General features: G+C 37.1%; 1 protein-coding gene and 1 pseudogene across 1 annotated transcript; both read right to left on the bottom strand.

Moving 5' to 3' along the window:
• Positions 1-2365: 2365 nt before the first annotated feature.
• LOC121172689 (calcium-dependent lipid-binding protein-like) lies at positions 2366-4478 on the bottom strand (annotated as a pseudogene).
• Positions 4479-12245: 7767 nt separating this feature from the next.
• Positions 12246-16044, bottom strand: LOC100778700 (high mobility group B protein 13-like). The gene is made up of 5 exons (XM_041016155.1): positions 16032-16044; positions 15757-15935; positions 13650-13718; positions 12499-12659; positions 12246-12378 (listed from the first exon to the last, which is right to left on the bottom strand). Exons 1-5 carry the CDS (start codon positions 16042-16044, stop codon positions 12246-12248), a joined length of 555 nt encoding a protein of 184 aa, XP_040872089.1.
• Positions 16045-16383: the final 339 nt, after the last annotated feature.

Here is a 16383-nt window from a genome sequence, read left to right as displayed (position 1 = left end):
GAAGTAGTTTAATTTTTTTTATTTGTGTTAAACTAGTGAAGAGTGAAGTTCTTCTGTCACACTCATTGATTTTCCTTTCATTTCGACGGAAGCCTAAGCAATACGCTGCCACTGAATTGCCAGTAAGAAAAATTGGTCATGAAACACACACACACACACACACACACACACACAAACCCTAATGACACACACACACACACACACACACACGTATGATAGAAACACACAGACACACACTCATGACACACACACACACACACACACACACACACACACACACACACACACACACACACACACACACACACACACACACACACACACACACACACACACACACACACACACACACATCATACAAACACACACACACACACACACACAAGTTTGATAACAAATTTGTTCAATTATACATGCAGAAATTTCTTCAGTTCTGACTTGTTAGCTGTGACAAGGTAGTTGGCCTCTTCATAAGGTACCTATCTAGGTTTAACTTCAATTCTACTGCAGTGGTGATGACCTACTAATATTAGTGAAAACAAATTTCCTACTGTACCTTAGTTAATTTGTTCAGAGTTGTAAAAAATGAATTGTTTTAACTTGAGTTATTCGTATTTTAAGTTTTCAAATATGCTTGCATGATTGTATTTGTATGAGGATTATATTCTTTTTTTATATAAATTTTGGCAAGTTGAACAGTTGTTAGTGTAATATTGGTATTTTAGGGGCAGTGGAGTTATTTATGGGTACTTGTTAGCTTTTTTTGTTTTGAACGGCGAAAATAATTTATATATTATAAGATAATTAGTACCAGAGGTACTACAAGATAACACAGGAGATAAGATCTCCTGAAATAGAAAACAAAAACAGCATTACATCATCCCAACAATAAATCACCAAAAGCCCAACCCTACAGACCACACACTAATTAAAAGCCATAGCCATAGCTGAGGACCATTGATGGAAAGGAACATTAAAATCGTTTTCCCACCCCCTCAGCCACGACCAAGTGAGAAAATTTGAATTATCCACCAACTTCTAGATGTGAAAAGGCTGATTATTAAAGATCATATCATTTCTCAGCTTCCATATTGACCTTGTAGCTGCTATCCACCATATTTTCTCACATTTTTGCACCCTTATTTAGAGGAGCAAAATCCTTTTTTTCTTCCCAAGGCCTGTACCCCTTCATATATTTGCATGCATACTAATGAATCGGGGACACTGTCCTGATGTAGTCAATGACAAAACTTAGAAAGCAAGGAACGCGCATGTTTGTCTCCATACAGGACTAAGTTTATGGACACAACTTTTTTTTATCAGCCAAAATAAATATATATGTATATTAGATGAGTACCAAAGGTACTAAAAGGTACAACATTGAGATTACAAATCTGCTGTATCTGAATTCAGCCAGCTGTTTGGTCCACCCCAGGATGGGGCTCATAACAGAACCTATTACAATTAATTGCCCTGCACTCCTAATGTCAACTACATCTAAAACCTTGTGTAAGATTTGAAGACCACTTATTATAGTGAGTGTTGAAATCCTTCTCTAAGTGTTTCATCCAAGTCCATACCAAAAACAGTGCCTACTCCATCATTCTGTTTGTGTTAAAACTGCTATTGGAGAAAACTATATTATTTTTGTGCTTCCATATGGTCCAAGTCAGTTCTATCCACCACCCTTTCCATCTAGACGCAGCCATTCCTTTAATGATTTGAGACACATGCTGAATAAAATGTTGTCTTGGGTGATATGGGAAGACATTCACCAAATTCACCCATGACAACGATTCCCACCAAACCGGAATTATTTTCCGGCAGTGAAAAAACAGATGTGTTGCGCTCTCCTCCACACTTCTACAAAAGGGACATAAGTAATCCTGCAGGTCAATTTGCTTCTTCCCCTAGGCCTCCACAGGTACATGCTGTCTAAGCACATTGTATGCGCTCTTAACTGAGTACTGCCCAGTTGGGTCAGGTTCCCACACCCAGTGGTCACCAATCAGAGGTGTAATTCTGAGCCCCTCCACTTCTTGAATAAATGAAACTGCCATCTCTATCTCATTGTCGAACAATGGTCTTCGCCATTTGGACACAACTTTGCTTACACAGCTAAACAATAACCAGCTCCAGTCAGTTTATATTTAGTTAGAGTCTTTCATTGAAGAAGAAAGCGTACAGAAGCCGCTGACACCAGTCATTTCATTACTATTGCAGTGCCCAATGGAGGAATTACTGTAGAGGTTTTGCACCACCACCAATCTCCTCCACATTGACAGGAGTATTTGAGTCGCTCCTTCTAGAACTACCTTGCCCAGTGATTGTCCTTCCCATGAACTTTCCTGCTCTGCTCAGTCCACTACCAACAACACCAAGACCACTGCCAACAAAACCAACTCCAGCACCGATGCCACTGCCAACAAGACCGGCTCCAGCACCAATTCCAGTCCCCACAAGTTTAGCTCCCACACCAATTCCAGTCCCCACAAGTCCAACACCAGTAGCAACACCAGTACCAACCATTCCAACACCGGACCGAACTACCGAGGCTGCTCCATCTAGCGCATCCATTGTAGTTCTTATAACTCCTTCTTCTTTAAGTTTCTTCCTTTCTTCTAGTATATTTTTCTCTGCTTCTAGTGCAACCAACTGTTCTTCCTTGTTAAATTGGTGATAAAAGATCTAAAATTCCAATGAGATTAAGACTTTTAATCCAGTCAAATTGTAGAGGGAAAGAAAGCAAGGGGGGTCACTCTCAATTTACATCTATACTATAGCCCCAGAAACTATGTACTGATGTTAATCATAGCCAAATGCAAACAAATCAATGCATGTCTTATTTATACCTTTATGGTTATGGTTCCTCAATCCTTCTTGTCTTTCACTTTCAGTGTATCAAGTGATGACAGCAGCCTCAATTCAAACTCCTTTTCAATTTTTGGTTCCAAGTCATTAAGTGGCAATTTTACTATTCCCAATCGCTTATCTTGCCCAATGTCTTTATCAAAAACCTATTTCGAGATCCATGAATGAAAAATCATTTATGATAGTTTTATTAAATCAATCATGGCACACAAACAATTTAATAAGGATTGTGCAGTTAGAAGGAGAAAATTTGAAGATTTCAAACTAAAATACTAACAGGTGTAGGTTGAAAACAGATTATAAACCTTCAAGGGGAGAAGATAAAGTATCAACTAGATAGAGTTGGCTACATATATCACACATGTCCAGTGTTATGTCAAAAAAACAAGAGTTAAGGAGAGGCCAATTAGATCAAAGTCCTTTTAAATAGTTCACTTTGAGTTATTCATGATCTTATACCTCTAACTTCTGGGCTATCCTCCATCTAAACAACTACTCACAATGGGACATCTATAAGTCTTACTTGCACATGGCCAAACCTTTATTAAGTGTAATTATAATATTCTACCATTTTTTTTCTTTCGTGGGTGCTACTCCTTCTTTCTCTTATTTTTTATTGCAAGTCCATTCACTCCTTGAAACATTCTTATCTTTACAACACTTAGCTTATGAAGGTTTGAAAGTAGTTGTATAATTTTCCTTTAAGCTTAAGCAGCACCTTTTGATAAAAAATAACACCAGAAGAATTCCACCATTTCATTCACCTAGCAAGAATCCTTTTGCCTCAATCTGTTCATCACTTTGTATATGTAAATTTTTAATATCACAATCAGGTCGTATCATGGTCAGTTTGCAAGCATCTTAACTAATGATAAAATAAATAACAGTTATAACTGAATGAGTGACACAAAAGAAAGTTAGTTGTGCAAAACCTCGACAATGAGTGACTGGGTCTCCTTGTCCTCTGCAATCAAGTCAAATACCTCATTCCAAACAGGATTCAAGTTGTTATCGATAACCTTTGTTTTAACCTTAAACAGTGGTCGAATATACAACACTGCATAAGGATCAGACTTCCCAATCATTTCCATATTCTTTAGGTCATTTGCTTTAATTACAATCGCTCTAAGTGTTCCTTGGGGTTTAAGCTCCAGTTCACTGCAAAAAATCAAAGGTGCTTAAGCAGTGTAAAGTATTTGAGCATCACCATTTAAATTGGCATGTTCCTAAATACCAATTTGTTTTACTTTTTCAAGGGGGAGAGGAAACAAAATAAAACGAAGCTCATTCCTTGAGGAATATTCCTACTGCAATTTCAAACAATTTGAAAAACTGTTTATCAGATATATTAGTCAACCACATGTTTTGATCTGCATGCAGATAGAAATATAATACAGGAAAAAAAAAAAGAAACAAGTGTTGGTGTGTCTTGTAGTCATACTCATAATATAATGGTGATAGGTGAAACAAGTGTTTTGGTTTTGGGTGTTGTTGTGCTCCTCCTCATTACTCAGCTTCTCCCCATCCTACGCTCCCGCTGACACTGACATGTCCGGTCTCCCTTCTAGCCCTCTGATCCTCATAAGCAACAGCTCTGATTCACCCATTCCCTATTTGTCGTCTTTCCCATGACGTCTTTCACGCAACACACACTTCAGTCTTCACGCTCCCACTCATAGCACATTCCCTATTTTTCTTTTTACAATATTAATTAAACTAAAAATCTATTTGCATGTCCCTCAGGGATTGCAGTTTCCACCCATTGCACCACATCAACCCCACCCTTTCCATTGTTAACATACTGAGAACGGAACCTTGCTATCAGTATCTCAATTATGACAACACCAAGATAGTAAACAGCGCAACTGCGCGAAACCTTGCTATCAGTATCTCAATTATGACAACACCAAGATAGTAAACAGCGCAACTGCGCGAAACCTGGCCTTGTTGTGTTGCCTCTGGTGCCTTCTAAGCGAATAGTGTTTGTGCAATGGTTGAAGGGTTAACCATATGGCTCACCCTGTAATCTACAAGCATTGGTTCATTGTCTGGTCCAACGAGAACATTGTTGGACTTGAGATACTGGTGTGGAAGATCCGAGGAAGCAAGTACTATGTAAAGATAATGCATTCCTTGTATGATTCGTCGTACACACACACACACACACACACCTTGATGCGACTCACACACACGTAGAAACCCTAATGACAAACACACACACATACCCTCATCACACACACACCCTCTTGAAAAATACACACAAAGACACCCCCTGATGAGACACACACACACACCCCCTGATGAGACACGCAGACACACAGACAAACCCATATAGGCATGGACACACACACACCCTCATGATAGACACACACCGATGAACCCAGAGACACACACACACACAAAAACCCTAATGAGACACACACACACACAAAAACCCCAATGAGACACACATACACACAAAAACCCTAATCACATCCACACACACACCCTCATCACACACACACAGAGACACAGTCACAAACCCTAATCAAACACACACACACATAGAAACCCTAATGACACACACACACACAACCCTCATGAGACACACACACACTTAGTCAACCTGACTTGCGACCTAGTCAACCTCCCTTAGCTTTTTTGTATGTGATGAATGTAATATGCTATAGAAACAACTGTTGATGTCGATATTTGTCTGTAATCAAAATTTAGATTTTGTATGTTCTTGTATGTCATCAATGTTATTTGCTATATAAACAAATGTTGTTCATGCTAAGTGAACCTTAGATTCCCGTTTGAGACTGAATGCAATGATTCTTGCGAAGAGTTTGCATTAGTCATTGTATTTAGTCTTGAATTGTCTGTTTGGACAGTTTAGGGAGACTAATATTTTTATGTTAGATTCATTCATGAAGGTTATTATTATTTTGATTAATTTGATGAAATTTCGGTTCAATGCATTTCAAGTTATTCTCTGGGTGCATACTTGATTATCGGGAAATTCATTTCATCGATGTCATGTCGTGTACTTGGAGACCAATGCGAAATGCTGCCAAAATTTTGTCAAATTATTCAAAATAATGCTAACCCTGGCGTTTGAAGCTAACATAAAAGGCAGTCTACCTAAATGGGATAGGGCCACACCTATAAATAAAAAAGTGAGATTTTCATGCATGGAATTGCTTAGATGGATCGAAGTTGGATGAATGAAAGTCGCATGAGCCCAGAATATGAGGATGGCGTCGAGCAGTTCTTGCAATTTGCTTCAGAAAGAGGCCAACCGAATGAAGAAGGAAAATATTATTGTCCTTGCATCAACTGTTTGAATGGAAGATGAAAACTACTGGATGACATACGGGACCATTTATTGTGTGATGGGATTAAGAAGAATTACACGACGTGGATATGGCATGGTGAACTGATAGACATGCAGAGTGGGTCCCAATATGAACAGTTTGATGTAGAAATGGGAGATCGCTTGGAGGACATGATTCGTGACCTTGGACAAGAGTCTTTCCAGCAAGCACATGCCCCCGTCTATGAAGGATTGTAGAGTGATTCAAAGAATCCTTTGTATACGGGGTGCAAGAATTCCTTAACTCTGTTGTCTGCGGTGTTAAGTCTGGTTAATGTGAAGGCCAAGTATGGGTGGAGTGACAAAAGTTTCACCTCACTGCTTGAGGTAGTGCACAATCTGCTTCCAGATGACAACACGTTGCCTATAACCTATTATAAGGCGAAAAAGATATTGTGTCCCATGGGTATGGAATATCAGAAGATTCATGCTTGCCCCAATGATTGCATACTGTATAGGCATGAATTCCAAGAAATGTCCAAATGCCCTATCTGTGGGGCTTCACGATACAAACTGAAGGATGAAGAGGAAACCAGGTATGATGAAAACTCAAAGAAGGGCCCGCCAGCGAAGGTTTTGTGGTATCTTCCAATCATTCCAAGGTTCAAGCGTCTTTTTGCTAACGAGGACGACACAAAAGATCTTACATGGCATGCAAATGGAAGGATTTCTGATGGACTGGTCCGTCATCCGGCTGATTGCTCACAGTGGAAGAAAATTGATGGTTTGTATTCGGATTTCAAGAAAGAGCCAAGAAATCTTAGACTTGGACTCGCCAGTGATGGAATGAATCCATATGGCACGTTAAGCACTCAACACAGTTCATGGCCAGTTCTGCTAGTAATTTACAATTTGCCTCCTTGGTTGTGCATGAAGCGAAAATACATGATGTTGTTTATGATGATATCAGGCCCAAGACAGCCAGGAAATGACATTGATGTTTATCTAAGTCCGTTGGTTGAAGACTTGAAAAATTTGTGGGATGAGGGGGTTTTAGTGTTTGATGCGTTTCGCAAGGAGACGTTTGAAATGCATGCAATGCTTTTTTGTACCATTAATGACTTTCTAGCATATGCGAATCTCAGCGGTTACAGTGTTAAGGGTCATCATGCATGCCCCATCTGTGAAGAAAACACAAGCTGCATACAACTAAAACATGGAAGAAAAACAGTCTACAGTAGGCATCGCCGTTTTCTAAGACCCACTCATCCTTACAGACGACTGAAAAAAGATTTTAATGGAAGTCAAGAGCATGATATTGCACCCATATCGTTGACTGGTGAGCAGGTATACCAGCGGGTTCAACACCTGAATATTGTATTTGGAAAGACCCAAAAGAAGGATAAAAGTAAGAGTTGCATATGGAAGAAGAGGTCCATTTTCTTTGATCTTCCGTACTGGTCTGATCTAGACGTTAGACATTGTATTGATGTTATGCATGTGGAGAAAAATGTATGTGACAGTGTGATTGGGACGCTTCTTAACATTCAAGGCAAGACGAAGGATGGCTTGAATACCCATCAAGATCTAGCTGATATGGGGATACGATCACAGTTGCATCCAAGGTCTGATGGCAACAAAATTTACTTGCCCCTAGCTTGCCATACTTTGTCCAAAAAGGAGAAGATAAGTTTTTGTCAGTGTCTTCGTCGGGTGAAGGTTCCACAAGGATACTCTTCAAATATTAAGAGTCTTGTGCAGATGAAGGAGCTGAAGCTTGTAGGGTTAAAGTCTCACGATTGTCACGTGCTCATGCAACAATTGTTAGCCGTGGCTATACGAGACATCTTGCCACGAAGTCAGGTTAGCCATAACTCACCTGTGCTTTTTCTTCCATGCTATATGTAGCAAAGTCATTGATCCTGTGAAGTTTGATGAGCTGGAAAATGAGGCCGCAATTATACTGTGCCAGTTGGAGATGTATTTTACCCTTGCTTTCTTTGACATCATGATTCACTTGATTGTGCATCTGGTCAGAGAAATCAAATGTTGTGGTCCTGTTTATCTACGATGGATGTACCCGGTTAAGCGATACATGAAGATCTTAAAAGGGTATACAAAAAATCTATATCGTCCAGAAGCATCTATTGTTGAGAGGTACATTGCAGAAGAAGCCATTGAATTTTGTTCAGAATACATTGAGAAGGCTAAACCTATTGGCCTTCCTGAGTCTCAGCATGATGACAGGGTGGGTGGTAAGGGTTCAAGAGGATTGCATGTGATGACTCCAAGTCTAGAAGATTTGTTACAAGCTCACTTGTATGTCTTGAACAACAGTAATGAAGTTTTTCCATACATACTTAAGCATGAAGCTTTAGTCAAACAGAATAATCCAAAAATGTCAAAGAATTGGGTGTTGAAAAAGCATAACAAGACTTTTTGTGATTGGTTTAAAGATACAATCTTTGCAGATGACAATGCTTCAGAAACATTAAGAAAGCTAGCATATGGGCCTAAAAGAAATGTTATAACTTGGCAAGGATACGACATAAACAAGTATTTGTTTTACACAAAAGCTCAAGATGACAAAAGTACAATGCAGAACAGCGGGGTCACCCTAAGGGCTGAATCTCAACACTTTGCAAGTGTGAATGACGCCAATCCCTGTGTAGCGTCCATCCCTTACTTTGGGTTCATTGATGAAATTTGGGAGCTTAACTATGTGAAATTTACTATATGTGTTTTTAAATGTAAGTGGGTTGACAACAACACCGGTGTGCGCACCGATGATATAGGATTTACGCTGGTAGACCTAAAGAAACTTGGTTACCACAATGACCCTTTCATCATGGCAGAACAAGCTAGACAAGTATTTTATGTGCAAGACCCTTGTGATGAAAGGTGGTGCGTGGTTCTGCAGGGCAAAACAATTGGTGTTAATGTAGAAGATGATGATTCATACATGGACACCTATGTTAGTCCTTTGACCGCACAAATCACTCCTAACATTGTCAGAGAAGAAGAAGCTGACGACGTTCATGCTAATCGTAATGATCATGATGAAGGAGAATTGATTAACATCGTCTAATGTAATTTTCTGCAAGGACAAAGGTCACCAAAGCAAGTAAGTGGCAGCTACATTTTTTTCTGATTGAGGCATCGGTATTTTGTTTTAGATGGCATCCTTAGGACTTCATACAGCTCATGTTTGTCGCCAGTTTCATCATCCACCACCCTTTTCTTCTCTGTCTTCTCACGTTTATTGTTGTTAAACCCATATTTATGCTTTCTTCCCTTCATGTCTTGTTTTATCACAACTTTAGCCGAATCTCCTATCTTCAGCACAGTTGAATCTCCTGTCTTATTCTCCAATGAGACACTTTGATGGCCTGTATCTCTTTTCTTCATATGTTCTAGTGCTTCAGCTTCAGAATGCATAAAGCAATCTGAACTTTCCAGTGATTACCAAAGGCTTCTGCATCAGCATTGACACTCTCCACACTCTTTGCTTTATGCTTTTGTGCTGCATTCCGTGCTTCCTCCTTATAAATCTCACATTTATTAGAGGTTGCACTGGAACGATCAGCACCAATCTGTGCTTCTTCCTCGTCTACCAGCTCAATATCTTTCCTTTCAACTTTTGTTTTGTAAATTACAGTGTAGTTTACAAAAGCAAAGGTGAAACGAAAGATATTGAGCTGGTAGAGGAGGAAGAGGCACATATTGGTGTTGATTCTTCTAGTGCAACCTCTAATAAATCTGAGAATTATAAGGAAGAAGCACGGAATGCAGCACAGAAGCATAAAGCAAAGAGGGTGGAGAGTGTCAATGCCGATGCAGAAGCCTTTGGTGATCACTGGAAAGTTCAAATTGCTCTATGCATTCTGAAGCTGAAGCACTAGAACATATGAAGAAAAGAGATACAGGCCATCAAAGTGTGTCATTGGAGAATAAGACAGGAGATTCAACTGTGCTGAAGATAGGAGATTCGGCTAAAGTTGTGATAAAACAAGACATGAAGGGAGGAGAGTATAAATATGGGTTTAACAACAATAAACGTGAGAAGGCAGAGAAGGTAAGGGTGGTGGATGATGAAACTGGTGAACATGAGCTGTATGAAGTCCTAAGGATGCCATCTAGATGTGTATGAAGTCAGAGGTTTTGGTTTTTGTATAGGCAATTAGTTATATTTTTTAAGGACTGATTTGACATTAAATTGTAAAATTTAGAAACTAATTTATTTCTCAGACTAATTTATCATTTTCCACGTATTCAAAAATTAAATTAAAACTTTTTACATGTTTCAAAAATTAATTTATTTCTCAGACACTTTATTTACCCTTTAAAATTACTATCATAACTTCATTGTAACTTTGAAACTATAAAAACTTTTGTAACAAAAAAAAAAGAAATTATAAGAAACTTTATTTAAAAATTGGTGAAAGTATAGACTATAGAGTCCTTCCTGCACATTAATTTAAACTAGAGATCGTACTGAATTTTAATTAAATGCTGAGATGTGGCAAACTATGAATTGAATCCTCCTTGAACTTGTAGGACACAATATGGACCTACCTCTTTAGACATGCAGTAAATTAGCCTAGTGAGAGTCAGAGCAGTAAAATTTTGAACATAAGACATGTACAAATTTGTTAAGTAATAACAGGTATGCAATAGCTTGTACTTCTCATGTCAACATCTAAACATACCAAAAGATCAGCAGGTCTTCTATGTTGAGTTTTAGCCTCTTCCTTTGAGACATAACTAATGTACTCTTTTGTATCTTCCAAAACAATTATCTGCATTGATGAAAAGCCAATAAAACTTATGTTTTTATACAACTCCACATTGTACATTAACACCCAGAAGATTTTAATTTTAAACACAACAAACCTCATTGCTTTAAACAATAAAGATTCAGCCACCAATAGTGAAAAACTGAAAATAGTGTGGATTGGAAAGGTTTTGCTTTTTTACAAGGCAAACCTTCAACACACTTTCAATTGTTGTAACCAAGCACGCATGAGGTAAATTAGGTACCCTCTTAGGCCTTAAGCTATTAGAACTTCAGTTCCACTATTCCACAACCAGCTCATTCACACTTTTTGCTTCTTTTTTGTTTTCTGTTGTACATCTATCTTTAATTAAGAAAATCCACATGGATATGTGACCACTGTTTTTCCCTATCGGAATTTCCTTTCCCTCTGAAGTTCCACCAAATTCTCCCTACTTTAAGAAAATCCACATGGATATGTGACCACTGTTTTTATTTGTTTGATTCACTTGCTTTGGTATAAAATCACTGGTGATCACAGGTTACACGAGTCTTGTTCAAGTCTCAAGCCCATCAGTGTGTGTTGTATTGAAAAATGTCAGTGTGCTTATCTAACTAGTTGAATGATTATTTGATTAAACTGCTTGGGTGGATCTATCAAATTTTGACACCATATAGGCATGTACTTCTTTAGTTGTTCAAACCTGTTTTCTTCTTGTCTGTCTTGAACCACTTATTCCTAATAATTATACAGGAATCTGTAATTAATCAATTGCCAATTTGTTGTCGAGTCAAATCCTGTAAATTTATGATTAAAAGTCACTTGTTGCTGTTTTGTTTTGGGATTTGATTTCCTTGTCCCTTTTCTTAGTTTGTTTTGCATACATCCAGATTGTTAAATGCTAAAATCTGAAAGATGTAAAATAAAAAACCTTGATTATATTTTCAGTTTTCTCCTTCTTCTTAAGCAGTTGCAATGCTTGTTGTTTTTGAAGTTTCATATGGTCCTCCTCTTCCTTCATGAAATGGCCAGCCTCCTCATCTTTCTTCTGTTTATAAGCCTCCATTTGTAAGGCATATTGCTCCTTATTTTTCTTTGCCATCTGAGAGTTACATAATAAGTTATGCGTCTAAATGACTCAATGATAATTGATACACCAAAGAAGCATACCTCTTCATATGGTCTTTTTTGTTCTTCTGTCATGTTTTTCCACTCTTTGGATGTGATTTTTGGAACCTGAATTTAAATAATGAACCCTTTATATGTGTTCTTCAATCATGATTAATGAACTCTAAGATCACAATTCACAAACAAGGGTGGCACGCAATTACCTCCAACAAATTATTGTTCTCGGCAGCAAGAGCTGCTCGCCTATCATTAGTGAACAACAAATAAGCTGACATGGGGTGCTTTGGTTTTAATGGATCCTTCTCTTTCCTGTGAACATGTATAAAACACATCAATAACCACACAAGAAAGAAGAATGGTCCAAAGGGAGGTATATGTAACTTGTTCTTCTTTCCATCTTTTTCTGCCTCTTGTTTGAATTGCATGTACTGTTCAAACAATTCCATTGCAGTCCTCTGCTTCTGCTCGTCTTCCAAGAACCTCATTGAGTCAGTTTCACGTTTTTCCATTGCAATCACCTGCAAATAAGCTTCTTTCCCCGCATGGTATATCCCCTCATAAGGCATCTTCTCTTCTGCAGTAACAATCTTCTGCAGTAAGGTAGCCAGAAATATTTTTCTAAAAAGCAGGGATATTATACAAGTTGGAAATACCACCCCTACAACCTTTCTTTGATTTGATCCTCTTACTGTGTCCTTCATTCCTATGTTATGGAGCAGATCCCCATCCAAAGAAAAAAGAAAGAAAAGCATTCATACAAGTTTTAATAGAAAAGTCGTAGAGCTAGTACATACAAGTAAAGCTAAGAATGTAGGACTTTGATTCTTTTGCTTTTTGTCTCTCTTTCTCTCTCCCCATTAAACGGAAATTAAATTAAAAAAATATTTTTTTTCATTTATAAAAACAAAAGGCTGATAAAGCTGAATTCATATACACAGAGCAGTTTTACAGTCGGACATGAAAGATGCACTTTAGGATGGATGCATCATGCTCATGCATCCCTTAGCTACCTGACTCAGCCACTATAGCACGTGAATTCTACATGATTTGGGTTACAGGCTAAAGATCCAATAATACACTTGAAAAAATACAAGAAAATCTGCACAAATTTGATATAAGGTAAAACCAAAAAGAGAATTGTGTGAATTGATCATTGGGTCCCCTTAGGTTTTTACATAATTAATTTGCAAATAGAGGCAGCCTTTTTAACTCATAAGTGATTGGTCATAGCTAAAGTATCTAGGTGAATTTTATTTGTAACATGAGATTTAAATTATAGGGTTGTCACTTTAAAAAGAGAATTCTACCCTTCTATTACCTCTAACATAAAAGTTAATGTTACTGTTATATAAGACCAAAATATCAATCAATGGCCAAAAAACTGAAGTCCCTGGAGCTAGAGAAGAAAGGTAGCCAGAAATGGCGTCTGTGTTTTTTTTTTTTAAATGGGAACATGTGGATCAATAGGGTCCCAATCTCCCCCGACCCAACAGTATGTTCTGAGTCAGGTTCAGCACTGCTTGGTTCCAATGACTTTGACCATTATGTACAATTGCTGACAACACTAGAGGCAGAATCACCTGTCTGTTTTGCATTATCAGATTCAGAATGTGCTCATTGTTCCATAGCAAATGTGCTGTTTCAGCCACCTGAATAATAAACCAAATCAATATATGCAGCTCTCACTCATACCAACATAACCATATTATTGCAACACATGATTCAACTGAGTCTTGTCAAAAAATGCCACAATTAATTACATTATAAAACCATTTCATCTATTTGTTCAGCACAAACCAAAAAAAAATTAATTGGTAATCAAGAAACTACCTGATGGTGCATGGACTAAACCATCTCCAGAACTTATAGAAGTTGGCTAAAGTATTTGCACATTGCAGTCTTCTAAAGTGTTTTTGGAAATTGTAACATGTTGGTTACTTGATTATCAATTTCAATATCAAACCATGGCTGCTAAGAAGCAATCAAGTTATTTGATATTTTACACACTTGTTTATGCTTTGACAGATAAAAACTACCTTTTTCATGCTTTACTTGTTACCTGTATTTTATTAGCCTTGGTGTGGATAGTTCATGATACAAAATGGTATAGTTAGTTTGAGTTATAGAGTTTGCAGTTTAATATACTAAAGGTGATAATGCTGCTAATTGAGTTTCTGTCAAATTTGATCATATATTTATTTTTTATACACACTTCTACAAGCATCACATATTGATTATTGGGTTGTTGTCACCAAATATAAGTAATTGATGATGTTATATATGCTATCTCACCACTTCGATCAATTAAATATTTTTTCAGATCCATGCTCATGTTTAATTAATATGTAGGCCCTGCATTATTAGTTGATGTTCCAAGAGATACAAACATCAGCTGTATGTAACATATTTTAATTTTTTGCACGTTATATAATACAAGCAACTTACTGTGTAGCTTTCTGGTTACTATACTAACTCAAGTTTTTGCATTCTATCACCGTCAAGTGCAGTACAATCTTTTTCTGGCCTACTTTCTTCAACTATTACTTTCTGCATATATAACCAATTATATATAGCTTCTTAAAACAGAATTGGAAAATGTCATTTTATTTTCCAGATTATTACTAAACTTAAGGAAGAAATTATGGAAATAAATTATTTGAAACAAGACATATTATCTTTGTGTGTATTTAATATGATACATAAAAATTAAATTTTAATAAGGTGACATTAGTCTTAGAAAAAATAAATTTCATCAATTTGATATATTGTGGTATTCTCAGAAAGTGCTTGTCTCAATACCCGTTCCCACTTATCAGGCAAATTCTGAGTCAAAATGTGAAATTTTCAATGTCCCCAGTTCTTTACAAGGGCCATAAGGTTTATATGGTCCTAGCCTCAAAGGTAATTGTTACTAATTACAATAGTTATTCAGGTTTCAGAGTATATTAATGCTTCATGTAAATGAGTTTTGAAGGTTTAATGATACACTTGATTTCATTCTAACTCTAACCAAGATTTAGTATGGACTTCAGTTTTACAAGGAATTCTTTTATGCTTGATGGTTTTCCTGAGAAAGAATGTATATATAACTTTCATTTGTGTGTTTACTTGGGTGCCACAATTTTTAATTTCTTTGGCAGATTGTAATATTGCATATTGTGTAAATTATTACTAGATGTCAAGGCATATTATGGTTAAAACAAGATAATAATTATGCAGTGGTCGATATGCAATGTTCATACTCTCAAATGGTAACTTAATTGTCATGATCCTTGTTATGCTTGTTTGAGGCATGGGTATAAATGTTCTAAACTACACAAATACAGTTAAATACTTAAATTGGCATCATTACCAGCATGGATTCTATGAATCAGTGGATTATAGGCCTTCATCATTATTTATTTTGAAAATGTAATCATCATTTATTTTAAAGTATATTCTTAATGTTTTTATAAATTTTGTTGCATGGGGCAAGTTCCTAATCAATATCCTTACTTGTATTTTTTCCCATTCTTGGAGGATGTTAAACTCAAATTTGATTGGCAATGGACTGTCTTCAGGTTCTTTCTATATTGCGAGATAATTCTAAGTTAGAGGCCAATTTTTGTCTAGGCTCTTTATCATTTGTCAGCTTCTTTTCAATAATTCATTTCACACTCTTTAAAGTTTCTTGAAAGTAATTGAAACTTCAGAAACAGATAGTGAATTGGAATTTGATGAGGATGGTGATAATCTTGAGCTCTCAGAGAACAAAAGTAATATTGTGGATGTCTTAGGATAGGCAGGAAGTCTTGCTTCATTGAAGGCTACTTTAGAAGAATTGTCTGGGCAAGCTACATTAAGCTCCTCAAATGAAGAGGAGACATCTGTGAATATAGAAGGTAATTTATATCAATCAAAAGTTTTCAGGGAGAAAAGAGCTAAAGAAAATTGCAGTACTCCAGGTGCACTCTGTGTTCTACCTCTGTATGCCATGCTTTCTGCAGCAACTCAATTTCATGTATTTGATGAAGTTAGGGATGGAGAGTGGCTTGTTATTGCCACAAATGTTGTTGAAATATCTTTAACAATCCCACGGATAAAGTATGTGGTTGATACTGGGAGAGAAAAGGTGAAAAATTATGACCCCTCTAATAGCATGGAGACATAGAAGTACAATGGATAAGTTCGGCATTTGCCGAAGTTGAGAAAGTACCTATTCATGGTGTTGTCCTTCTCTTGAAATCCATGCATATTAAAATGGTAGGTTAAGTGTGTTACCATATCCTTTGAGTTTTCATTCCTTTTGCTTGTTTGTGTTGGGTGCTATCATTA

This window comes from Glycine max, chromosome 6 (genome assembly GCF_000004515.6).
Source record: "Glycine max cultivar Williams 82 chromosome 6, Glycine_max_v4.0, whole genome shotgun sequence".
Classification (NCBI taxonomy): Eukaryota; Viridiplantae; Streptophyta; class Magnoliopsida; order Fabales; family Fabaceae; genus Glycine; species Glycine max.
This window is presented reverse-complemented; position numbering and strand designations above follow the sequence as displayed.